The 27,014-nt window shown below is 43.6% G+C and overlaps 1 protein-coding gene across 1 annotated transcript; it reads right to left on the bottom strand.

The window, feature by feature from the left end:
- Nucleotides 1–411: 411 nt before the first annotated feature.
- LOC141917936 (tripartite motif-containing protein 14-like) lies at nucleotides 412–20,898 on the bottom strand. Its single transcript, XM_074811702.1, is given in 10 exon segments — nucleotides 412–702; nucleotides 704–1,136; nucleotides 12,311–12,412; nucleotides 13,654–13,710; nucleotides 13,713–13,806; nucleotides 14,892–15,001; nucleotides 15,004–15,040; nucleotides 15,042–15,125; nucleotides 16,011–16,103; nucleotides 20,115–20,898. Coding segments are annotated over 10 exon segments (1,743 nt in total). The 5' UTR covers nucleotides 20,748–20,898; the 3' UTR covers nucleotides 412–602.
- Between the last annotated feature and the right edge of the window lie 6,116 nt (nucleotides 20,899–27,014).

Below are 27,014 nucleotides of genomic sequence, written 5' to 3'. Positions count from 1 at the left end.
AGGCTGTTAAGTATGGCTACAGAAGCTCCTACTTCAGCTTTACTTGAAGGGACCTTTCCAACAGTTGGTGCCTATCTTTGATTTTTCCAAGATGATACTTAAGTATGAGCATAGTGCATTTATTATCCAAATCTGACCTTGTCAACTATAACAATATGCACTATATGAACTTAAAGCTTGAACCAAACTAAGCCTATTACCATACACAATATGGTAATAGCAGCTGCTCCAGGCAGATGAGGGGAGGGAGTTCATAAAAAAAAAAAAGATGGCAATACCCAGGTTCAAATCTGAGTTGTAATATGCTTCTTTGAACCAGACTTATTCCATTTTCTGAGTTGAAAAAAAAGTACAAAAAATATTATATATGGCACTTTAGGTGGTACATTGACATCATTTATAAAAGCCAGATCACCTTCACCCGCATTGAAAAATGCATATACATTAAAAATTACAGTTGGCTTTCTTGAACATAAGTGCTATGTTCTAAAAGCATCAGAGTTATAACTTTAATATGACAAGAGATTAGTTCATGTAGATCATTGCTAAAATGGCTTTCACAGAAAAAGCATGAAATAGTAGGCTTTTTTTTGTTTTGTTCCTTATGTTAGTTTGCATATTCCAATGGACCCTTCCCAGAGCTTCAAGGCTGGGTTAACTGGTTCTGTGAACTTGCAGCAGAAGGTGTGCAAATGAGCCATCATCAGTAACATTGTAGAATGAAAGGATTCCTGCTTCATAATCCAGAAAAATGCCAGTGCAGTCAGGATCATCTTCTATCAGGATGGGGTTTCTCTCCCCCTTGTGAAATGCCCAGTATTCAAAATTAAACTTCTTAAGGCACCAAGATGCTCTGTTCCAGCCCAGTCGACAGGTTTCAGAGTCTCCTTTCCTGCCAATGGAAGGGTAGGCTGTGCCAATCCACCATCCTGCTCCAGCATGAAGCAAGTCAACTTCCCAGTAATGGCTTCCAGAGAGTAATGCATCTCTGCTCAACACTTGCCATAATTTATTGAATCTCTGGGGACCACAAGGATAAAATATCCTCTTCCAATTACAGCTTACTACAAGATGGTCATCAGACAATTTCAGCCTTGGGTGAAGGCTGCCATATTCCCAGGTTGGTGATCTTGCATCTGCAGTCAAAACCATTAAAAAAACTTGCTACATTTATCATGACTCTTGAAAGAAGTCCAAGTTACAAAACACCTGCAAAGAAGCCCACAGCTGGCAGTGTCTTGGAACTTGCAGTTTTGCAAGGAAAAAGCTGACATTTTTAGTAGAAAGCATTGTACTATTTACATGCACTGACGCTTTAAAGTTGCATAGGCTTTAAAGCAGGTCAGTAAAAGACAAATATGTAAGTCAATATATGCATGGTTCACAGATGAGAAGGTGAATACAGCTAGGTAGGGAACAAACACTTCTGCTTTATGCAGAATAGTTGGAGACTGGTGGGATTACAGCCTAAGGGTTTTAGAGAGCCTTAGGAGTCCTGGAGTGGACTCTTGGGTTGTGAAATCCCATTCCACTGAAATCTCATTTGAAAATGAACTAGGAGTCTGTTTCTTACAGAGGCACCACAGGTCTGAGCAGCAGCACTGTGTACACTGCAAAGGAACAACCTCCCAGCTCCCAGAGAATTTATAGCAGTTCACCTAACCTGACATTTAGAAAAGAAAAAAAAAACAGTCTGAAACTACACCCTGGAACTCACTGTCTTAGCAGCAGTTTAGAATATTTTTACCATGAAGCAGCTATTGTGGGACTGGAAATCACAAAGCCAGGAAAAAACAAATCTATAATCAAATTAAACAAGTTTGAAATGACATAATCACACAGGACAGGTCAAAAAGCTACAGGATTTTTAAGGTGAGATTTTTCTCTGTAGATACTGTCCTACAATTTTAATATCGAATTGCTGCATGTCTCACAGAAGTTTTCATAATGTACTCTATCTCAATAATTTACTATGTTAACGTGTTTTCTGGTTTCATGATCTAGAAATAACCAGGATACTCCCTTTGAAAACAGGATCTGGTATTCTTAAACAATCCCCTTCACTCTTTCTGTCAAATATTTTATCTCTGATAAAAGCAATGTCAAAGTTGGGTACCTAAAGGAACGTACATTGTCATGAATTACAGTACTTTCTAGAGTACTGGTGATAAAATGTAAACTTAACTGGTATCTTAAAACTATTCCAGATAATGAGCACATCTATTTTTTCTTGTGCTGAAAAAAAAGTATAACAAAACATCCAGCTGAGAACTGAACAGCAGCATACTTGCAATGAAAACTGGCTGAGTCATATTTCACTCAGTTCATAGCTGTTTTTTTAAGAATCGAAGAATCGTTTAGGTTGGACCTTTAAGATCATCAAGTCCAACCATTAACCTATGTTAAGTCTTGGAAGCACAAGAAAAGCAAAACAGTGAAATATCTGTAAAACACACATTTCCTTGACACAGGGTGCCCAGAGCAAGCACAGGACAGGATGGAGGTCCAGTGATTGGTGTTTGTCGTGGCGCCAAGGAGGACTGTGAAGCGAAGTGTGGGCCGCGTGGTCCCGTTCTTTCGCTTATCTCAAGGATTTTTGCAGTAGCCAGCCAGCCTTGTTTCTCATCTTCCCTCTTTTTCCCACAAAAACCAGCTGTACCCCTCGCACCAAGGAATGTACTGTGTCGTTACTCAAAAGATAATGGCTTATCTACAGTCCCACACACTCACCCATGCACACTAAGATAAATACTACCCCGAGTTTGTGTCTAACTCAGAGGGACGATAATCCAACACCAAATCGGAGGCACAGATCGACGGGTTTGTGCTCCTTGCCTGCCCCCCCCAGAAGGGACACCTTTTGGTAAGATTTGAGCCCTTGGTTACACCAAGTGATTACCCGGGAACTAAGTGTGTGTGATTGCAATTGTTTTTCTTTTGTGTAGTGCTATATAGCCAACCTGCAGTTTGTGCATTTATCGTAGGCAATCTCAAAGAATCTGTAGATGTTGCATAAGAATAAACCGTACTATTCGTGAACTTGACTGCTTCTCAGAACGCAACCAGACCTACAACATACGGGCTGTTCATGCATCCAGGTCAGACCTATAGTTACAGCCATAATTGGCATACCTATTAAGAGATGAGTCCAGCTGCCCCTAGCCCCTCTAATCCCTGAGGACTGCTAGAATGCAAGAGGATTTATCTCTTACCAAATTAATTCATCACCTTAAATGCAACATTAAATTGGCGTCACTGACAAGATTGCCATGGATAAACTGCTACAGGAACATAGTTGTGCTCCATCCCAGGCAGGGACGGAATGGGCCCAGAAATCTTGGAAAGATGAGGATAAAGTAGTGAAACAAATAATACAGTGTAAGAGTTGACAAAAAGTAAAAATAGGAAAAGGAAAAGAAGTGGTGATGTATCTTTCTTAATCACTATTCTCTCTCTCATGTAGTAATGATTTGATGCATTACCCTGTATTTTCCTATTTAAGTGCACTATTCTGTCTTTTCTTACTGTATGCTTTCTGTATTACTGTGTTTCCTAGTGGTACTTGTGGTTGTAAGTGTAATTCTGTGTTGTTTGTGTAAATGGTGTAAGGGAGCTCCTTGTATAGTAATATAAGATCGATCTGTTTAATCTAAGAGTGTGTGAGACGCGGTACTACTGCGAAGCAAGTGTGGAGTCCCAATCTGCGGTTCCGTGATCCCATGAGGGGTGTGGCTGGAGAAGGACGAAGCAAAAAAGCTATATGAATGTGAGTGAAAACTGTCTGAAATACTTGATAAATAACTGTTGTGATCTTAATACGCAGTTTTGAATGAATGTGGGAACCCGAGTGGTGTCTGTTACACCCAGAAAACAATTGTAAACCTTTGTATGTTTTAGAATGTATGTGGTGTGAGCAAGAGCTGTGGGTTGAGTTTGGGCAGGATACTGACTGCCCTAAGTGTCAGGTCCGGAATTCCTGGGAAAACAGAGAATGCAGTTTGTACGTGATAAAGATGGTTTGTGGTTGGAGGAATGTAAGAGAGGCAAGCGAAGTGGGGGAATTTTAAAGAAAAGTTCCCTGGGATGTATTTTGAAACATTGGAAGGATATAGGGAGGTCCACAGGTGGTGTAACTAATAGAAAGACTTTAATAAAGTATTGTAATCAGTGGTGGAAATAATTGAAAGATTTAAGCAGAGACCGGGGGAATCCCTGCTCTCTTGGATGGTGCGTTTGCACGATCAGGGAGCTGCAGGGATAACCCTAGACACAGGAGATTCTAAAAGGTTTTTGATTTTAAGTTCATATTCTCTTGTGCAGGATGCATTTCGAAACAATACTCGGGGTATTAATTTGTTAGCACTGGCTGCTCTGGAATGTAATACCAAATATCCTACAGAAAATTATTGGCTGGCATCTGACTGTCAGTGGTTTGCTTTGCAAGACTGTATACAGCAAATGAAAAAGGAAGGGATGAAAGCAGCTATTTTTGTAGGAGATGCTGACTTCATGATGTGGCATCCTTTGTCGGTCACTGTGAGAAAGAGAGTGATTAAAACTGCTCCACCTGAAACAAAGAGGTTCATTTAACAGTCAGAATTGAGTATAACTGTTCAGCAGGTATTCTTTATTCACAGCGCTGGGCAGCACTGGGGATCGCTCCAATATGAGTGCCACACTTACTAACAAAACACTCTGACTAATATACACAAAAAGCATACATATGCATCAAATTTCTTAGAAAAGGCAGTCTTATGCAAATTGGTTCTCAGAATTCATTTACATAGTCTGAGCATGCATAGTAAAAATAGAGTGAGGGTCTTCTCCCCTCCTTAGGGGTCCATATAGCCTTTCGCACACCGTCCGTTAGTGAACTTTAGGTTTCTAGTGTCCATGTATGGTCATAGAGTTACCTCATCCGTCCTTCAGCTCCTGTTTGTTCCAAAGAGGTTAGTCTAGACCAGCTTCCAGTCACTTATCTTGACACTGGCGTCTTCTTAGACACTTGTTTTTAAGTTCCTGCTATTAGGGATGTACTCAGGGAGTTTTTCAGACTGTCCAAGGTCTGTCTTATGTTTACTAGGCAAGGAGTTAAAGGTTTCAAAACATCTTACAAGTGGGTAATGAGTACAGAGGGTAGTTAGGAAAAAGTAAAAATGAAATTACATACATTGCAGTAAAATACAGAAAAAATAAAAACTAGTAAAACACAAGTGATGGTTAATGTTAAAACTAAATGTCCTACTTTACAGGTCCCTGTACATTAGCAATTTCAAGTACACTTGTAGCAACTTCCCTTCACACCAGCATATAAAACTGTTATCATGACTCTTTTGATTACTGAGATAGGAAATCCCCTTTGTGATGTAATAGAAAAAATACAGCAGCTGGGTGACCTTGGAGAGTGGGGTCCCTGAGGGAATGCTGGGAATCGAAATACTCGAGACAGCCCTAAAAGCAGTGAAAACAGGATTTCTCATAAAGAAATGTTTACGGCTCTGTTAAAAGACAGCATGTCTCATGAAAAATTTATGGTGTTCCAACTAACGAGCTGTGGTGAATATATACACAGAGAGGGCTAAATAAACATAGCAAGAGAGTGCAGAGTTCTAAAACTAAGAATCCAGGGACAACTCAGCCTATGGCACCCCTTCTCAAACCTCAATGGGACCCTCCATGCACTCGCAGACCCCCGTGAGTGGATCACTGGTTCCGGGGGGGTGAAAGAGGATTGGGCACTGTTTTCTAACTTGTACCCTTTGCACAAGGCAAGGGAAGTGAGTCAATAATATGATCAGTACAAAGGAATTAATGACCAAGCTCCAGGGCAGTGGGTGCAGAAGGCCTGATGACCTCATGTAGAGCCTAAAATTTTTTTTTTGGAACAACCGGTCCCCGCAAACCATAAATGCCCTAATTGACACTGGAGTGGAGCCTCCTTAATATATGGGAATCCCAAGAAATTTAAAGGACAACCTGTAATTATTACAGGTTTAGGAGGAAAATAAATTAAAGCTGTACAAGCACAAATAGAAATGAAAATAAGAAACCTCCCAAAATGATTAGATTCAGTCATGATTGTCCCTGTTACTGAATATATAATAGGTATAGACATTCTAAAAAGACTGACCTTAAATCTTTCTGATGGTCAGTATCAGTCTGGAGTTAAACCCTGTATTAGTGCTGGACCTGTTACAGTCGGCAAAGTAAAAATGCCTCCCATGCAGATTCCAGCTGCAACTAAGTTAGTTACAACAATTAGAAATGTATTAGGTGTAGGAGTTTAAAGCCAACCACCCTTGGCTTGGAACAATCTGATATGGCCTGCCAGGAAAAGTGATGGATCCTAGAGAATAACGGTGGATTTTAGAGAACTAAACAAACATACTGCACTGCTTGCAGCAGCCATGCCAGACACTGTCACTTTAATAGAAAAAGTTCAGAAACATCCAGGAACTGGGTGCATTGCAACAGATTTAGCTAATGCATTCTTTACTATCCTGATTGCAGAAGAGCATTAGGACCAATTTGCTTTTACGTGGCAGGGCCGGCAATACACCTCCACTAGATTACCACAAGGATGGTTGCATAGTCCCACTATCTGTCATAAAATTATAGCTGAACACTTAGATGAAATACTGCTGCCTCCTCACACACAATTAAGTCACTATATAGATGATATTTTGATTCAAGGAAATGATGATGAGAAGGTACAATAAGTTCTTGAATTAGTGGTAGATCACATGAAACAAGAAGCTCAAAGATTTATTGGGCTATTTGGTTTCTGGAGACAACATATTCGAGACAACATATTTGGGACAAATTTTAACCCCTTTGTATAAGGTGACAAGGAAAAAATATGAATTTGAATGGGGAAATGAACAGCAAGCTGCTTTTGAGTTAGCTAAAGAAACCATTCAAAAGGCTTTAGATTTATGGCCTCTGCAGGAAAGCCCAAGCCAGAGTTGACCCGTATATTTTATAACTGATAACCATTGTGCTAGTAGGTATTGTACTAGGTTATAACAAACCACCTATGCTGATGTAAAACTGCTAAAGTGTTGAAGTATTGAAGCCTGAACAACAGGCCCCAAGCCAAAGCTGCTGACATTAACGAAGTATGTAAGCTCACTAGTGAAAGATGCAGCTTAGACAGAATATAATCAGTAGTGAGGATGAAATGCTGAGAAAATGTATCCAACTTTCCTTTCTCAGCCTTGTTCAAGGCTGAGGTGTTTATAATATTTTGAAATCCAGATTGCTTTGATTTCTGTGCAGTGTAGTATATCAGAACTATGTGTTTAGACATGTGATCTCAACCTTGTTCAAGGCTGAGAACCCAAGTATTCAGCCTTGTTAGAAACTCCCTTAGTTTCCCCCTACCCCAAGCCCTGGCCAAGCTTTGGGTGGAATCCAACAGGAGAATGAAACCAGATATTTTCTGCTCAAAACAAAGGTGCCAGTTATTCTGGCTTGATGATTTTTGGTATATAAGGCTGGACCTGCTTGCAGCGACTTTGGATGCCTCACCTATGGATAGACGTATCGCATAGGACTTCCCACTTGCTGGGAAAGGCTCTCCAAATCCTCGCTGTAACCAGGGCTCCCCAGCATCTGCGGATCTGGATGATGGTAACATATGCAAGTGGTGACAAAGTGGTCAGTGCAGATTTTGCACCTCGTAGTGATTGCCAAGTTGCCGCTGGTGACGCTCCAGCTGGTTTGATCTGGGCCTGCAATGATGGCAGTATGTACACCTCTTTATGGGCTGGGTTGCCTGAACTCCAATGCACCTTAGGAATCCCGACTTTGTGTCTTACATGGAAAAGGACTCCTGTCCATCCCCACTGGGTGACTCGCACGAAGTGGGCAAGAATAACACAGGATGGAAATGTAGAGGGATGGCAAGACCCAGGAGCAGCCACTCACCTGGACTGGGGACTGGAAGGTTTTTGGACATTTGGATATGCCACTATGCAAATGTGAACATGGTTAAACAGATTAGCTTATCAAGTAGAGAAATTAGCTAATCCTACTGACGCTAGTCTGCATCTGCTCAACAATCAATTACAAGCCACCTCAACATTAGCTCTGCAGAACCGCATGGCACTAGACTTAATGCTAATACATCAAAATGGACTCTGTGGCTATTTAAACCTCTCCAGTACTGACTGCTGTGTTTACATCTCTAATGTTACACAGGACCTCAACATCCAGCTAAAGAAGATACAGAAAGTAGCAGAAGACACCTGCGAGCTACAAGAGTCACGCTGGCTTTCGAAATTGTTCACTTCGTTTGGACTTGGTAGTACCGGTTGGATCCAAAATTTGATACAATATGTGTTAATGTTCATTGTGCTTATAATTCTCCTAGGTATATGTGGTGGTTTAGCCCCTGCCGGGGTCTGAGACCACGCGGCCGCTGCCCCTCCCCCACAAAGGGAGTGAAATACAAAGCCCCAAGACTGAAATAAGGAAAGGTTTAATACAACAATGCAATAGCAACACAACAAACAACAACAACAACAATAACAGTAATAGTGATAGCAATGAACAGAGCAAAATAGCTACCAAATACAGCAGTTTGAAGCACGATGTACAAGACCACGAGTGCACCGCGCTCCCGCGCCAGGAAAAATGTGACCTGCCAGGATGTGACATCCCCATGGTATCTGAATAACCCGGCTAGAGCTCCCCCTCCACTGCTGGGGAAACTTAACCCTATCCTGGTTAAACCAGGACAGTATATAAAATCAACTATAATGAAAACTGTTAGCATAAGAACGATTCAACTAACTAACTGTATCCCTTTAGAGGGGAAGAACCCAATCAACATCCCTTGTCCTGAAGACCTTAATTAGACATTCAAGTGTGTGGGTGTGACTGTAGTCAGGGAGTCAAGTTCATCACCTTAAATGCAACAACCTAACACTGCCAAGTCCACTAAACCTTGTCCCTAAGTGCCACTTCTACACATCTTTTAAATACCACCAGGGACAGTGACTCAACCACTTCCCTGAGCAGCCTGTTCCAATGCTTCATAACCCCTTCAGTGAAGGAATTTTTCCTAATACATGATTTTAATCTTAGCTTAGATAAACTTTGAAACTTAATGTTTTAAATGCCAGATGACAAATACATTTAATATCCTGAAGCTGCTTTTCAGAGTGAGTAAATTGCTTTTTAAATGAAAGTTAGGGAAACAAGTGTTTATAATATTTTGAAATCCAGATTGCTTTGATTTCTGTGCAGTGTAGTATATCAGAACTACGTGTTTAGACATGTGATCTCACAGAGTGCAGTCTTTCACTGTGCTTTACAGGCAGCATAGTACTAAATAAACACAAAATGGGGGGCAACAGACCCATTGAAACAAGAACTTCAGTATTTTCATTGCTCTTCATTGTTGAATTTAGAAATGAAAGGTAATTATACATCAGATTACTGTATGAGAGAAATCTGTCTTTGCAACTGAATTAATTTGTCACTCATTTGACTTTGTTGCTATTTCCTCTCCTGTGTTCTCACATAGACTCCTCTCCCATAAATTACATGTGTCTAACTTGGGCTAGCTGGCACACTCCATTGTCTAAAGCCCAGAAGCTGTTTTCATTCAGGCTGGAGTCCTCCCCTCTGCTGTCAGAGCAATGCATAAACCACTCCACTTTCTCTTGGTCCTCTGTTACTTTCCCACCATTTTCTGCCATGAGCAGGGAAGGCAACATAAGGTCATCCAACCTGTCCCCTCCCTGGAAGTATTCCAGGTCAGGTTGGATGGGGTTTTGAGCAATCTGTCTAGTGGAAAGTGTCCCTGTCCATGACCGGCGAGTTGTAATTAGGTGATCTTCAAGGTTCCTTCCAACCCAAACCATTCTGTGATTCTAAGTTTTCCCATAATTCACTGTAAAAGAGCACCACATCCTCTTTTTGCAAGACATCTTGCATTAAGTGAGGGCCCATTCACTGCACAGTTAATTGCAACAAAGACTTATGCTCTATACTTGTCTGTAAAGTTTCAGAAAAGGAGGTAGTACGCATGTGTTATGACTATAAGATACAGCTGGACCCCACACCTCCTCCTTGCCTTGCTGTGGCCCCTAACATCAGCTATGTTTAAAATACAGGAACAAGTGATGCAACATTATCAGTTGTTTTATACACAGAGCCTAACTAACAGATCATCTTCATCTGGGTAAGATCACTGCGCACACCTGGTACCAGAAATGAAGCAGTTGCTTCATTTGAGTCAAAGACATGCGGACAGAGTTGCTCATGTGTGAAATGCATGTCATGGTGCTAGAGAGCCCACTGCTGATATTCTGCCCCCTGCAATCTGCACCTATATACTGCAACAAAATGGAGAAGCAAATAGCTTGGTATTAAGTCTGTAATCAATGTTAAAACTTCCAAAACTACCACTACAGGAGTACATTTCACACACGCAACAACTTATTGTTGTGATCTCCACTACACTTCAGCCAGAAAAGCTAATATTGGTGTTCATGTGGTCTGAATAGGTCCTCAGTCACGTCTGTGCACGTAGTTGGTGACAGAAGACAGGAAACAGGAATTATTCATGCAGTTAAAACAGCATGCCACAGGATTCTATCTTCTGAATGACTGTCATTCATGACTGTCTTTGTTCCAAGTCACTTCCAGCAGGTAAACAATGGGGATGATAGGTTTGTACAGAACACAAGTGACACCGAGACCAAAAGACACTTAAAGTAGGAAGGATTTAAAAGGCCTAGCTTCAGTGTCTGCTTTTTCCAGTAAGCACTTGAAAAGCTGTGCCAATAAGTAGTGATGGATGTCAGTCACATTTACCTGAAAACCTAGACTTTCATAAAATGTGTAACTACTAAATCTCAAGCAAATGGAAATACCTCCATTGGTTTAAAAAAAAAAGGACAAAAACCCAAGGAACGAACTGCATCCAGGTGCTAATGTTTGGAAGCATAACTGTGAATTTGACTAGAAAAATAATGCAAAACAGCTAGAGTTCTTTGGATTATTGTAGGACTGCAATTCTTCCAATTTTCCTAAGTAATGAAAATTTTAAGTGACTTTAAGTCCAAATATTTATGACAAGATTTTTTAATTTCACTAGCCTATGAGCACATCTTTCTTAATTAGGTGGTATGTCATATCTAGCTTTAACAGAGTTAAGAATTTGTCTTTTCAGCCCTTAAAGTGACTGCTCACATTGAAGCAAATATAGAAGCTTTCTCCATGAAAGGCAGCCTGAAGCAGATACAGAGCAGCATTCATGAAACTCAGTAGCCTAGTTCATTGCCAGCCAAAAACTGAAGTGCTTGCTTAGTAGCACCTTAACAGGTTCTGGTTACAAAGTGATGACTCAGTCTGGATCCTGCAGCTTAGGAATGACACAAGGGGGAAAAGACCCATGATATCACAGCCAAGAAGACAGACTTTACTTGTTGCATTCCTGATTTAACACCTGCTGCATTTACAAGTGCAACACCTGTTTGCTCATCTCCAGTTGAGATAACCCGATCGGAATGAAAAAGTTGCAGTGTTTGGACTTAGAAGCTCATTCAAGACAGCACAGAAACAAGAGAAGGTAACAACACTGAAGAATACCCCTCTTAGAACACAACCTATAGGAGCAGGGACAGTATGTAACCCACTCTACCAGCACAGTACTGTCCCTTGCCCTCCCTACTGAATAACAGCCAGAAGTCAAGGTGTTCACTTAGCCACAGTTATGGCCTCCACTGGGCTGGATCCAGGCTGGAAAACAGATGTTCTCTTACAACAGGCCTTTGCCACCAGGTACCACAGTAATAGGGAACATTACAGCTTTGAGATTAAAACCAGCTGCAGCCCTCATCTGCTGCAGGCCACTGAAATGTCCATTAGCTTCCCATCAAAGAGACAGAACAATTCACTGTACATCTTTCCTACCAACACCAGAAGGAAAGGATCACCTGGAGATTGACCCTTAACACATTACATGATGGACATATAATTAAAGACAGACCACAGTGATCTGGAGAATAGAAAAGTCTTCAGAAACTAAATTAGCCACTAGCTGATTCACACACTGGCAGTCCTGAATAAAAACAAAGGATTGAGATTTCAGAGACAGGAAGTAAAATTTCTTTCCCAACCTGAGGTACAGAAAAGGGCAATGACTTTCAGGCAACGCCAAGCACTTGTTCTTTGCAGACACTGTAAACATCAAAAACAAAGGGTATCTTAAAGGTAAGATACCATTTTAAGATAGTCATTGACTGTTTCAGTGATGAGCCGTAAGTGTTCAGAGTGCTTCTAACTTTTGTTCAACCATACTTATGTTTTAAGAAAAGCAACCGATCAACAGGAGATATGGTTTTCAACACTCTTCCAGGCTCCTTCTTTGCAGTGGCATTAAGGCTACTGAAAACATCTGGTCAGAGATGAAAAGGGACAGTTTAGGGAGTCTGCCAGTGGAAGAACATGGTTGTACTGTCAAGAAGATTTTAAAAATAAAACACCATAGGCAATTTTGCTGGACAAGGTATCTGGGTTTTGCCTCTTTGGCATAAATTCTACCAATGTCCTGTGGAAGGACATACTGTAACACTCAGTTTTCCAACTTCATGGGACAAACTGTGTTACTTTTGCTGGGGAAGGGCTGCTCACTCTGTATGCTGTCGACCTTATGCTCTTTGCATAGCACAGAGATGCTGGATTCCAGTGTTGCCACGAAACTACATAATCAAGCACAACCCCAAGTAAGCACCTCCCATACATCAAAAAGCACTCCTCTATCAGATGAGAACAGTCAGGCAGCTGAAGACAACTGCAGATGCTAAGCTACAGAGCACCTGCATGGTACTGTCTAGCAATTCTCCACACATCCTGCAGTGGCCTTTCAGATCTGGTCTGAACATTTTCCCCAGCACCCTGCTACACTGTTCTTGGTGGCAGCTCTCAGAAAAGGGATTATTAAAAGGTAGCTGGGTGAAATGTGATGGCTGGTGTTGCCCTGCTCACCTGCACCTCAATAAGCAGCAGGGTTTCCCTGGCTTTGAGGCTCTGCGTCCCGTTAGGAAAATCCTTGCCTTAATCGTGCCAAAGGGCACTTAAGGATGAAATACCAGCTCAAAGACAAAAGGAGCTCTAAGCAGAACATGTTAACCCACCTTCAAAGTGCCAAAACCCTGAGCATTTTTCAGACTGCTTGAGACAGAAAGATCACCAGGTACATCAACTAGAAAAAGCTTTCAAATTTTACAGGCACCCGATGTTCCATGCCTGCCAGATGTCCTGCAAAAGCACTTACACCCAACAGTGACTGAAAGGCAAGAACAGCTATGTTGTGTAGGTGTGATGGTCTAGGGATATAAGCAAGATAAGCTCTGCAGGAAGAAGTAAGCTGTATTGAAATAACTGATAGAGCTGGAAAAAAGCAGCAGACAAACTTTAAGGCACAAAAGGCCATCTTCAGAGTTGAAAAAGAAACCTCTAAATCACCACTGCTATAGCAACATTACACCAATGTTGTCAGAGAACGGTACCCATGTCTGAAAAGCTGCTGTTTTCTCCAGGTGATTTGGTAAAAAGTCCTGCTATCTTACTTACAGACCACACTTCATTTAAAAGGAAAGCAGGAGAAAGCAAAATTCACAGCACTCTCCCAGGTACCTTCTTTAAGCCTGGCTTCTAGTGGTTTCTGTAGAATGGACTGAAGAACTGTCACAAATAGTTAAGCATGTGCTCAAACGAGAGAGGTATTGGATGCCACTGTTCTAACAGGTACCTGGGCTCCTGCATCTTGTTCTTGATTTCCGTATATTTCTGAGGACAGAAAGCCAAATTCTTGAATTAGTAGAGACAGTGACATGAATGGACTCTTCACTCCCAGCTCCACACACCACTGAGCAAGGACAGCTCCATCACTAAGTAAACATATGGGCCATAACAGGCAAGCTTTGCAGTGCTCAGCCTGCCTATTAGCTCATTAGCCTGTCCATTAGCTCCTCCTGCCAGTAGAGCCAGGGGCTACTCCAGAGATGGAAAACCCAGCAGTCATGCTTAAAACAGGGTCCTCCAGGACACTCCAAGATGGGAATGAGTTTAACCTGGCTAGGACCCTTTGTGGTAAATCCCAACAATGGGAAAATTAAACCACTAAGCTTAAAAAGCAATTTAAAGAATAAAATCCAACCTCCTGCACAATAAACCTCGCCAAAACCATGAAGAACAGCTTTCCATCTGGAGGTATGTTGGTAGCACACACAAATGCCAGGGCCATATCACTCACAATGCAAACTCTCAAGTCTGCTAAGTTGCAAGGATGTAAAATGCACTACAGGCCATCCTGTGATGAAAAGCATCCTTTGGCTTGTGTCAGGGCATGAGCACATGGCAACACACCCTTCCCAAGGAAGGCGAAGATCATTAACAGAGGCTGACCTTTATCTGTAGGCAAAAAGAAAAACACTGACCCCTTCAGTAAAACGACGGCTATTGCTGAGGGTGATTAGGATCTCTTGTGATTGAAGAAATGAAACAATTTATTTAGCCTTCCTCCTAAGGTTCCCAAGGGAGCTGCCTTTCCTCAGACCTCCATATTACACTGCACAAGGAAAGGCCTGATACAGTGTTCGTCTTCAAGATTAAGAGACAAGTATAACTCTGTTTCATATATGCTTAAAATTAACATGAATTTCATGCAGACTTGAAATCAATGTCATAGCAGGAACACCTAAGAGCTCAAAGATCAGGAACCAAACTGGTTCACCAAAATACCAACAAAAAGAAGATTAAAAAGCCGCGAGAAAGACGCTGCTTACATACAGAAGGATCTGCAGAGAAGATCACTAGAGCAGTTTACCAAGGACTATGAGGATAAGAGGTAGAAAGAGACCATACAATACAACCTTCAGCAACTGAATAGGATCACTGTGCTGTTGTATTTGTCTGATTCAATGTGAGAAGTTCTCCAGGGCTGCAAGCTTTTCTCGACAAGACTCCAACTGCTGATCATGTGTTCCAGGGCTTGCTGAGTCTTTTCATCAATGAAGTTTTTTTGCCAGATTCTCCTCTTTCTGAAGTAGTCACTGGAGCTCTGTCACTTTGTCTGACATCTGCCTTCTGCTCATAATGGCATGTGCCTATAGATGAAGCAAAAGAGTGTCCCTCCAATACTCAACAGACCATAAACATTTCAGGCATTTCTCTCCCAGATTTTCAAAGTTACATTTTGGTTGAATTTTACTGATTAGCTGCATCTCTTGGGAAACTGGTGTTTACCCCTTAAGGGAATGCAGCCAGGACTTGCCTGGAAAAGCTTGAGGGCAGATTCCAAAATGCTTATTTATGTAGAAAATGCTGTTTTCAGCTGGAATGTAAGAGAGTCAGGTACTAACTGCTAGAAGCAGCAGACCTGGTCCTTTGATAGCAACACTTTGCCCCCTTTTAAAGCAAGTTAGGGGCACGGAGCTGCTAGGAAAAGAAAGCCTCCAAAACAAAGTGACATCAAACCACAATGTCCCAAACCTCTTACAGAGTTCCTTTCAGCTCTTACTCACGTTCCTGTAACAGAGATGCTTAGAGATGCTCCTTAGAGCAACAGCCATTTCATGCTCTATAAATGAGGTGGAGCTTAGCATACATTCCCATTCTTAAAACAGAATCAACAGAGCTGTTCTTGTGTTTACTTAACTCTGAAGTCAGACTATTCAATAATGCAGTTCAGTGCAATGCAACATACACCAGTGAAGCCAGAATAACATATGTGACTAGGGCTATTTACTATTCCTCTGTACAAAAATTTCAACATTATTCTTCCAGAGATGTTCAGCTGATCAGGGACTGGGGGGCAGACCTTTGGAGACTCTTTTTCTCTTCTCTCCCTTTGATAGTAATGTGTTGTGATGGGTATGGGGAATACACTCTTTTCCTGAGAAGCAATAGCTGCCCGGATCTTTGAATAGCTACAGAAAAAGCAAAATGTCTCTCCTTGGAAAATGACCATCCAGTGGAGAAGCAAACCATACTTTACCTTCAGATGCCTGCTCTACACTCCTTCTGTTACCAGCTTCTTGTTCTTCTCTCTCTTCTAGATCCTTCAAACACAACACCATGAGTTCCTATACAGCAAAAAAATAAAATAAAACAAAACACTGTTTTGTAACAGCATCTGTAAAAACCAGAAATCAGTATCCAGCTTGCTTTCCATATAGGGGAGCACGTCATGGAAACACCCAGTTTATGAGGCTTATTAAGGCCAGTAGTGATGAAACATAAGGATTTCAACATTTCACCCGCTCATGGTGGTTATACTGGTAAGATTCGGAGAGCTGTGCTAATTAGTACCACCTTCACAAGAAACAGGGAAACCTATGGTGAAAAAAACGTTTTCATCTTTAAATCTATGGCACTATGCATTTCAAGACTACATACTCATGCATTTAGCAGCGGAAGGACAGCTAGCCAAGTACTTTTATTAAGAGGATCAGTGGGAGGCTCCGTCTAGAGTCAAAATCCAGTGAATGTTCAGGATGCTTCCCAGTGTACAAAAGACTTATCAGAAATACCCCAGTATTACTACAGTCAGTGATGCTGTAGTCTGAATGCCTGCAAGAACAAATTTTAACAGCTTGGCTGGTAATCACGGTATCTGTGATACTTGTGGTGTGCCCTGAGATGCACTGAGCAGAAGAGCACAGTTAATGTTCTGCTGTGTCTAGCCCCACAGTTTCTCATCCGCAGCCCTCTGAAATTGGCTGTCCTCTGTCCAGCAGGTTGAACAGTCTTGGTGCACTTGGTGATCCATTTTTGTCATTAGTACCATGAAAGATCTAGGCAATGCTGCCCCATGCTCTCAGTGCACTAATGTTATAAGAGAGTCTTTCAATAAATACCAGATAAGCTAGCTCCAGAGTTGTAGCTGTTATCAGTATCCTGTTCTGCAGCTGGAGCCCAGTCAAAAGCATCTGCATGCACATGTACCAGCTCACTGCAACATCCCCAGGTCAGCATGACATTGAAATGCTTCAGGGTTGACAAACTGAGCGTAAGTACTGCTTCATGGGCAACAGTTTGCATTTCTGACATATTTTTCATTTGATTATGACAGAGTCAGAAGAAAATGGGATGGGCTCCCAGCAAAAGCTGGAGACTCCACATCTGGAAGTCCCTTGGCACAGGCGCATCCATGCAAGCAGATAAATGTTCTTGCATGGAGCAAGACACTCATGTTATGCCATCCACTACAGCCACAATTTTCCAGTCTTTTCCCTGAAGGTCCAGAAGGGTTTTGCACCACTTGAAGATTCAGGAGTTCTACTAGTGATCAGCCTTCCTCAATTTAATTTGCAGCCTAGACTTCATTCCCTTCCTCAAAGACTGACAAAGACCACAAAGCAAAACCCAGTCTTCCTTCTCTGCTAGTAAAACACGTCACCTCATGCATTCACTCCCTCACAACAGTGATCATATGCAAATACTTATGCCAGCCCCAAGTATTTCTGGTTAAGCATTACTTTCTTTACAGGTGTAAACAAAAGAGCTGCTTCCCAGCAGTGGAGACACTGTGTTTGCAACACTGGCAGGCAACACATATCATACACTCTGAGGAACCAACTCCAGAAACATTCCTTTAGGGATTGCCTGGATGCCCCAACTCACTCAAGTGAAAACACTGTAAAAGCATGGATTTCTGAGAGATGAGACTCCTAGCTCCAGTCAGGCTCACAAGACAAATATCAAGATGATCCTATGTCCTGCATTCAGAAGCACAGGCTTCCAGATGATTTTAATCAGCCTTCCAGATGATTTTATACAACTTTAGATCCAGGGATAAACCAGCTGATGGACCTTGCACAATAGTTCTCATCTCTTCTTAGCTAAAAGTACCAAGAAAGATTTTCACATGTGCCTGGCTGATGGCACATCACAAGAACTGCACAGAGTAACTGCTCCCAGCAAGCAAAATCACTAGTCAAAATATCATCTCTTAGGCTACAATGACTTTTGACAGTTTGTGCCTGAAATCTCTGAAGCCCTAAGCTAGTTGATGTCAGCAGAGACTTCCTAGGAACAATGTCACGTGGGGACCCAAGTTTCTACCCTGTTCACTTCCTATTTTGGCACCGAGACAAATAACTATCTCCAGCACCTGCTCCCCTGTGTCCAAGAGACCCCCAGGGAACTGGCACAATTTGTTGCTTTGTGCACTTTACCCTGGCTAAAATCAGGCTGCCACAGTATAATACCTGCATCCACACATTGCCCTGGTGTCATGAAGGGAATGCAAACACTGTAGTGAGTTCCCAGCTGCAACAGGGATACTTCCAATGAAAGAGATCAGCAGGCAGGAACAGTGCTCTGAGTTGTTCTGACGTCTTCAGTGGTCTTTCCCCTTTGCTGCTGTTTGCTTGCAGCCTAGTGTTCTGCCCTCTGACTTTGTACTGCCCTCTAACATGAAGTGCAATAAAATGCCAAAGGAATTTAGCATGATCTGTGCATCTGCTCACAATCTGTGGGAACTAGGAAAATTCCTAGCAACACTGCTCCAAAATACCGGAGGAGTGGGAAGGAGCTCTCTAAAACTGTGGAGGAAAAATAAGCTCCTGAACATCAAACCCCTGTGTTACTATTTTTTAAGCCTCCCAAGCCTAGCCCCACAGCATGCAGGCCTCAGCAAGCCTCCTGGTAAGCTCTCTGGAGTAAAACACAGCACAAGCAGGAAGCATTGGGCAAGTTTGCAAAGCCTCCTGGGGCTGCTCGATAGACAGCTAAACTGGGATGAATAAAAAAAGCTTAGGGAAGAACCCCTGTGCTGGCTGTGGCTGGGATGGAGTTAATTTTCCTCATAGCAGGTCATATGCTGCTGTGTTTTAGATATGATTATACTGTGAGTGGACAAGAGATTGGAAGGGAACACAAGCAGGCAGACGACCCAAACTAAACAAAGAGATATTCCATGCCACATAACATCATGCCCAGCAACAAAACAGAGGAGGGGGGTTTAGGTGGGTCAGCCATCTTTTGCTCGGAAACTGGCTATGGTCTACCTCTGGGATGTGGTGAGTGACTGCCTTTGCATCGCTTGTTTTGTTCTCCTTCTCTCTTCTTCCACTTCTTCACTTATTAAGCTATTTTTATCTCAATTCACGAGTTTTCTTGGATTTAGTCTTCCTTTCCTCTTTCCCTGTCCCACTGGGCAAGGAAGGGGGAGTGAACATGCAGCTGTGTGGTGCTTAGCTGTCTACCAGGGTTAACCTGCAACAACCCCTGTTTCCCATCCCCAAGGAGTTGTCAGAGAACAGGCTCTCTACATGGGGACTCAGTGTGGTCTAGCAAGCTACAGCAATGGGGGAAGGGGACAAATAGCAATGGCCTTTCCCCTTCCCCTGTGGCATGGTTTCTGCCAAAGGTACTTCCAACCTGGCAATGAAAACAAGTCCCCCGGGGCAACCAAGCTCCTCTGGTCCCCCACCTTAGGTCTGAGAAGAAAATGCTGCTTCATGTGACCTGACACTCAATGTCACCTCCCCATTGTCCCCTGATTTATACTCCTTCTATTCGTGTGCTTGAGGTGTGACTGGATAACTCTCATGGACGAATCATGTCCTTGTGCAGTGACAGGACACAGACCCCTGTCCATACTGGACTTACAAGGAACTTGACAAAGTACAGAAACTTTGTTCTGCTAGCCAGTACAGCCTACAAAACTGATGTGACAACAAAACCTGAGCTCCACAAGCTGTTTATAAGGCAAGCAATGCAAGGCTGAAGGCTGAAGATACTCAGCCTACTGCTGCCCACTGCACTAATACTCAGAGCTGCCACCGTCTCACCCTGGCAAAAGAAAACCCAGCTGCACAAGCCTAGAAACCAGGAAAAAACCGTCAAGACACATAATCAAATCAGGAAGATCTTTGCTCCAGCTCAGTGCCCCGTGGCCCCCCCAGCTCCTGGTTACACCCCAGCCCCGTTCTGCCGACCCGCTAGACCTGGTCTTTCAGAGAAAATTCCCGCTGCGGCAAACCCGCCGCAAGGTTCAGCTGCTCCGTGCACGCCCGGCGCCGCGGGAGGCACAGGCCAGGCCGGGCATGCCCCGAGGACATCGCCCGGTGCCCGTCTGTGGCGCTCACCTGCTTGTGGCGGGCGCGGTGTCCGTGGTGAGGGCCCAGGGCCGAGCAGAGGGCTCAGACGCAGCGCCCGCAGTCCTCGCAGAGGGCTCCAGCGGCCGTCTTGCGTGGACGCTGCACACCCCTCGCTCCCGGGGCCGGGACCCACGGCTCCCCCTGCGCCATGGCGGCCGCGGTGCCAGATAAGAGGCGGGCGGGCGGTGCAACGGGAGTGGCGGTGCGATGGCAGGCGGCGCCGTGAGCCCTGCGGGCAGGGATACCGCGCTTCGCCCGGCAAGGGGTGGCTGCGCCTGGGGCGGCGGGAGGCATAGCCTCCGCAGGCGCACAGAGGAGCTGAGGCCCGTGGTCCACGGCCCACGGCCTCGCCGTGCCTCTTTTCCCTTCCGAGAGGGCGGGCGGCGGCGGGGGGCCGAGCCGCGTCACCCCCCGCCGGAGCTGGGCCCCACAGCGGCAGCGGCGAGTTGAGCCCTGATTCAGCGGTCGGTGCCGGGCAGTACATGTTGCCAAGATCTGCGTCAGGCTCCCAGTGCGCATGGGGAGCGGGAGAGGCAGTGCCGTAGGATCTGCACAAATGGGCAGGTGCCATCGTCTGGTACCCGAGTTGGAAAATTGACTCTTTTGCAGAATTTTCGACATCAGTCGATGTGGAATGCCCTCAGTTTTATAGCTGAGCAAAACACTTAATCTGATCCAAAAATGGAACAAATCATCTTCAGGGTATGGTTTTTTTCACTTTCTATTTCTCAGATTTTTGTCCTGTGTAACGTCTCATTTATAGAAATCAAAATAAAATACTCACACTCTTACAAAGTTTGCATACTTACTTTCTTTGACCAAAACTCTTAGCTACATTCAACCAAATTCATAAGGGGTTTTTTTTTTTAAATATGCTTATTTCTTTCTGTGAATAAAAGCAATCCAGAATATTGACCATAAAAGAAAGGAAAAAAAGTGAAAAAATATAAAGCTATGTTAAAACAAGCATTTTGGTGGAAAGTTTGAGAGTCAATATATGTATTAATACCTGAGAATGTGGAGCATTGAAGAGCAAGGGCAGCCCCTCTGGAAGCAGGTGGAATCTCATGCCTGCTGAAGAGCTGGTGAGATAATCAGGGATTTAGAATTACTTTCTCCCAAAGTGCCTTTGTATGGACCCCATGCTAGAGTAATGGAATTATAAGGATCATTAGGGATATCTGGAAATCATTCACTCTCCCCCCTCCCCCCCCCTTCCCCCCCTCCCCCCCCCCCCGAAAAGCATTAGTGCCTGGTTTAAAATGAGTAAAGAGCAGGATTTCACAGTCTCCTTGGCACCCTGTTCCAGTGTTTGACCATCCTCACAGTGAAAACTTTTCCTAGTGTCAAATCAATATTTGTCTCATTACAACTTGTGCCATGTGGTTTCACTGTGTCCTTTCAAGGAGTGTTGTGGCCTTATCTTCGCCATCTACTCCTGTAATGGAGTTGTAGACAGCGCTGAGGTCTCTGCTGAAGGCTAAACCAGCCCAGTTCCTTCCATGTCTTTTTGGTCATGTTGTGCTTCAGCTCCATTACTGTCTTGGTTGCTTCTGCAGGAGGGTTTATTTAACAGAGTCACTGTGTGTCTTGTCCAGGGAAGTGTGTGGTTGATTTTCATCACCACAGGCCACACTGTTGGAAGATGCTCAGCCCAGGACCCTGGCTCCTTTTCTGACAATTTTTCCCCAACCTGTTGGTTCCTAGCCTTAATTGTTGCAGACTTACATCACTGGTTGGATCAGCCCAGAGGTCTGTCTTGATCTTTGTGAGGTTCATGCTGGTGCATTTCTGCAGCACATCACAGTCCCTCGGAGGAGTAACCCTGCCTGCCACCCTCATTCCTCATCCCTTGCTCCATCCCCTCCTGGTTTGTAATCACAGCAAACTTGTTGAGGGCATATTCCATCTTATTTCCCTGGTTGTTGATAAGAACATTAAAGAGCATTGGGCTCAGTGTCAGTCCCTGAGGAATAGCACTAGTACCCAGCTACCACCTGGACTTTGTACATCTAATGGCAGCAGTTAGTGCCTAGCAGTCCAGGCAGTTTTCCGTCCACTTTCTAGTCTACCTATCCAAACAACATAATCAGTTTGTCTGTAAAAACATTACTGAGGCTCATGACATGCAGTGTTAAAATTTGCAGGTTATTAGTACCTAGGGTATTATTTCCCGTTTCACGTGTGACTTTGCAGATGAATTTATCAAGCCAGACTCTCTGGGCTTTTTAGTGGTTTTAATTGTTTACTTTAGAGTAGAGAGTTACAATAAAACTGAAATGTTTGCATAAACACTGGTGGATGGTCAGGTGCTGATACCATGCACTAATATCAGATGTACTTTCACCTGAGTAACTGTGTAACTCTGGGAGGAAATGTTGATGCACTGTGGTTGTGAGAGGTCATGCAGCTCTCACGTTCACGTTTCTGGAGGGAACCCCATTAAGCTTTCAGAACAGGGTTTAAATGCCTCAGAGCATGCCTCGGGCTGTTCTTAGCCAAAAGGAATTATCCTCCAGCACAGGCAGTGGAGGGAAGTAAAGTCAAATCAAGAAGAAGACAGGGAGTCGTAACGTTTTTCTGCTTCAACACCATCTCATTGTGAAAGCCAGTTGGGGAAGAAGGGTGCTGTGGGCTGGTGGAGTCAGAATGGGGCTGAGTCTTCACCTGAGTGTTATGAGCTGAAACAACACTTTCCTTCTCTTGACTTTGAATCTCATAATCCTTTTGCAAGCTAGGCGTGCATTTCTGCAAAGTTTGTGTGTGGAGCTGACAGCATGCAACACACAGAGACGTGGCTTTGGTTTCTTTGTATAGAAAATTCCTAATACAAATTCTGACTCCATCTTCATACTTGAGTGTAAGGGTGAAGAGGACAAGTGACATCTATTTTTGTGTACAATTTACATGTTCTGGTGAGGATCTGGACTTTTTTTGCAGCCATCTACAAAAAACTGAATCACCACCGTGGCAAAGACATTGAAGACTGGTAATTTGAACTGACAGTTACACAACATCTGTAGGCATTAGACAGCTTTGAATCCCTGCCACACAAGGGGTTAATGTTAAATAAGGCTGAAGCCAAGAATCCTGTATTAAAATGGGGTGCTTTTAATAGAAGCCACCCTTCCCTCTGGTTTGAGAAGAGAAAGAATTTTTACTGCAGAAATCAGAGTTTATTTTGTTTTCATTTTCTTCAGGGTTAATCATTTGCAGAGGGGTAGTGCAGGGAAGCCCTATTTTATTCTGGGTCAAACAAACCTTCTGGAATCTTTTGCATGTGTCTGTACATTTTAAGAAACCTAATTTTGCAATAGATTAGAAGGTGTCTTAGTAGTGCTACATCAGTTCAATTTTCATGTTCAAGTTTTATTTTCCTGAAAAACAAACTAAATTTTGAAGTTCTTAATTTTAGTGGCACTGAATGCTCTTTGTGTTTTAACATTTTCATTAAGAAAGTAAATGAAAGTAGGAAATCTTTTGTGGCTTAATTGCTCACTATTTCATTTAAAAATATGAAAAATTATTCTAGGCTATTGGAAATTTATTGAATGATACATTTCTTGCTAATTTTTAGCAAAATATACACTCAAACATATACTTTTCAAAATATACTTTCTGCAGTATTTTGAAAAGATATTATGTGTTAAAGAAGTGTCAGAATTATTTCAAGCTGACATTATGAAAACTGTCTTTCCTTGTAGTGTTACTGAGTTGACTGTGTACTGGCAAAACCTTTCAACACAAATATTTTAAACCACTGAACAATAAGTATTCCTGAAAAATAGGGATGAAGAAAAAGCAAAAGCATTCAATGTTTTTTATGCCTCAGTCTTTAATACGGACACTAGACCTTGGGCTGCCCAGTCCTCTGAGTTGGAGGACCACAACTGCAGAAACAGTGACTTTCCAATTATGGACACTGAAATTCTAAGGGACCAGTTGTATCAGTTGAATGTTTGGAAGTCCACGGGGTCAGATGGGATTCATCCCACAGTACTGAAGAAGCTAGAGATGTTAAGCAGGACTCCCTTCGATCATCTACCAAAGGTCTTGGGAGTCTGGTGAGGTCCCTGCTGACTGGAAGCTAGTCAGTGTGATTCCAATTTACAAGAAGGGCACGAGGGAAGACCCCGGAAATTACAGACCTGTTAGTCTAACCTCTGTACCTGGAAAAATTGTGGAGAAGATCATGCTGGGTGCTGTTGGAAGGCATTTAAAGGACAATGAAATTGTCAGACACAGTCAAGATGGGTTCGCAAAGGGAAAGTCCGGTTTAATTAGTTTGATATCCTCCTACAATTATGTCACCCACTTAGGGGATGAAGGGAAAGCAGTGAATGTAGTTTTTCTGGATTTTAGTAAGACTTTTGACACCGTCTCTCACAGCATTCTTCTGGACAAGTTGTCCAGCTGTGAGATGAGCAGATACATGGTGTGCTGGGTGAAGAACTGGCTGAACAGCAGGGCTTAAAGGGTTGCAGTGAATGGGGCTACATAAGCTGGCAACCAGTGACCAGCAGTACTCCTCAAGACTCAGTTCTAGTGTCAGTCCTGTTCAATATTTTTACCAATGATCTGGAGGCACGAGTTGAATGCACCATTAGCAAGTTTGCTGGTGATACTGAACTGGGAGGTACTGTTGACTCTCCTGAGGGACAAGAGGTCTTGCAGAGGGATCTAGATAGATTGGAGCATTGGGTAATCATCAATGTAATGAAATTTAACAAGAACAAATGCTGGATTCTGCACATGGGACGGAGTAATGTCACACACAAGTAAAAATTGGGTGAGGAGTGGCTGGACACCGGCCCTGCAGAAAGGGATCTGGTAGTGCTGGTTGGCAGCAGACTCAATACAAGTCAGCAGTGTGCACTGACAGCCAAGAGTGACAAACCACATCCTGGGGTGCATCAAACACAGCATAACCAGCCATTCAAAAGAGGAGATTATCGCACTGTATGTAGCATTGGTGTGTCCTTACCTTGAGTATTGTGTACAGTTCTGGGCCCCACAGTTTAAAAAAGGATGTTAAGGTACTTGAATGTGTCCAGAGGAGGGCAACAAAGCTGGTGGAAGGGCTCTAAGGCATGTCCTCTGAGGAGGGGCTAAAGACTGGGTTTGTCTAGTTTGGAGAAGAGGAGGCTGGGGGAAAAACTTTTTGCTATCTACAGCTTCCTGAGGAGGGGAAGTGGAGAGGGCCCTGGTGTCCAGTGACAGAATCACAGAATCACAGAATCATCTAGGTTGGAAAAGGCCTTGAAGATCATCTACTGCAACCATTAACTTAACACTGACAGTTCTCAACTACACCATATGTCAACCCGACTCTTAAACACCTCCAGGGCACCCTCATGGGGTCCCTCCAGGGACTCCCTACCCTCGAGCCAATCAACACTCCCACCCAACTTGGTGTCATCTGAAAACTTACTGACGGTGCATTCGATCCCCTCATCTAGATCATCAATAAAGATGTTAAACAGGAGTGGCCCCAAAACTGAGCCCTGGGGGACACCACTAGTGACTGGCTGCCAACTGGATTTAACTCCGTTCACCACAACTCTTTGGGCCCGGCCATCCAGCCAGTTTTTTACCCAGCAAAGTGTGTGCCCATCCAAGCCACAAGCAGCCAGTTTTGCCAGGAGAATGCTGTGGGAAACGGTGTCAAAGGCCTTACTGAAGTCAAGGTAAACAACATCCACAGCCTTTCCCTCAACCAATAAGCAGGTCGCCCTGTCATAGAAGGAGATCGGGTTTGTCAAGCAGGACCTGCCTTTCATAAACCCATGCTGACTGGGCCTGATCATCTGGTTGTCCTGCATGTGTTGTGTGATGGTACTCAGGATGAGCTGCTCCATCAGCTTCCTGGGCACCGAAGTCAAGCTGACAGGCCTGTAATTTTCTGGATCATCCTTCTGACCCTTCTTATTTATGGGCGTCACATTGGCCTGTTTCCAATCTGTCAGGACCTCCCTGGGCAGCCAGGACTGCTGGTAAATGATGGAAAGCGGCTTGGCGAGCACCCCAGCCAGCTCCTTCAGCACCCTCGGGTGTATCCCATCCAGTCCCATAGACTTGTGTGTGTCTATGTGATGCAGTAGGTCACTGACTATCTCCTCCTGGAATGCGGGGGGGGTCGTTCTCCCAGTCTCTGTCTTCTGGCTGAGGAGGCTGGATTCCCTCAATACAACTAGTCTTGTTATTAAAGACTGAGGCAAAGAAGGCATTAAGGACCTCAGCCTTCTCCTCATCACTTGTTACCATGTTTCCTCCTGTGTCTAGCAGGGGATGGAGGCTCTCCCTGGTCTTTCTTTTGCTGTTGACGTACTTACAGAAACATTTCTTGTTGTCCTTGATTGCTGAAGCCATATTAATTTCTAGCTGGACTTTAGACCAGATTTTTTTTTAGATTTCCGCCCTGCATAGCCTCACAGCATCTTTGTAATCATTGTGAGCGGCTAGCTCCTTCTTCCAAAGGCCATAAACTCTCATTTTCTTGCTGATCTGTAGCCAAAGCTCCCTGTTTAACCAGGGTGGCCTTTTCTGCTGCTGGCTTCTCTTACAGCACCTGGAGACAGCCTGCTCCTGTGCCATAAAGACTTCCTTCTTAAAGAGTGCCCAGTCTTCCTGGACCCCTATACCCTTCAGGATCATATCGCAAGGGATCATTTCAAGCAGGTGCCTAAACAAGAAAGTCAGCCCTTTGGAAGTCCAGGATGTCAGTTCTGCTGCCCTCTCTCCTGGCCTCTCTAAGAATAGAGAACTCTATTATTTCGTGATCACTGTGCCCTGGTCGTCTTCCAACTGCCACATCATCCACCAGTCCTTCTCTGTTCACAATGAGGAGGTCCAGCAGGGCACCTTCTATGGTCGGTTCTCTCACCAGCT

Source organism: Strix aluco, chromosome Z (genome assembly GCF_031877795.1).
Source record: "Strix aluco isolate bStrAlu1 chromosome Z, bStrAlu1.hap1, whole genome shotgun sequence".
NCBI lineage: Eukaryota > Metazoa > Chordata > Aves > Strigiformes > Strigidae > Strix > Strix aluco.
The sequence above is the reverse complement of the archived record's forward strand: the minus strand, read 5'-3'. Positions and strand labels throughout refer to the sequence as shown.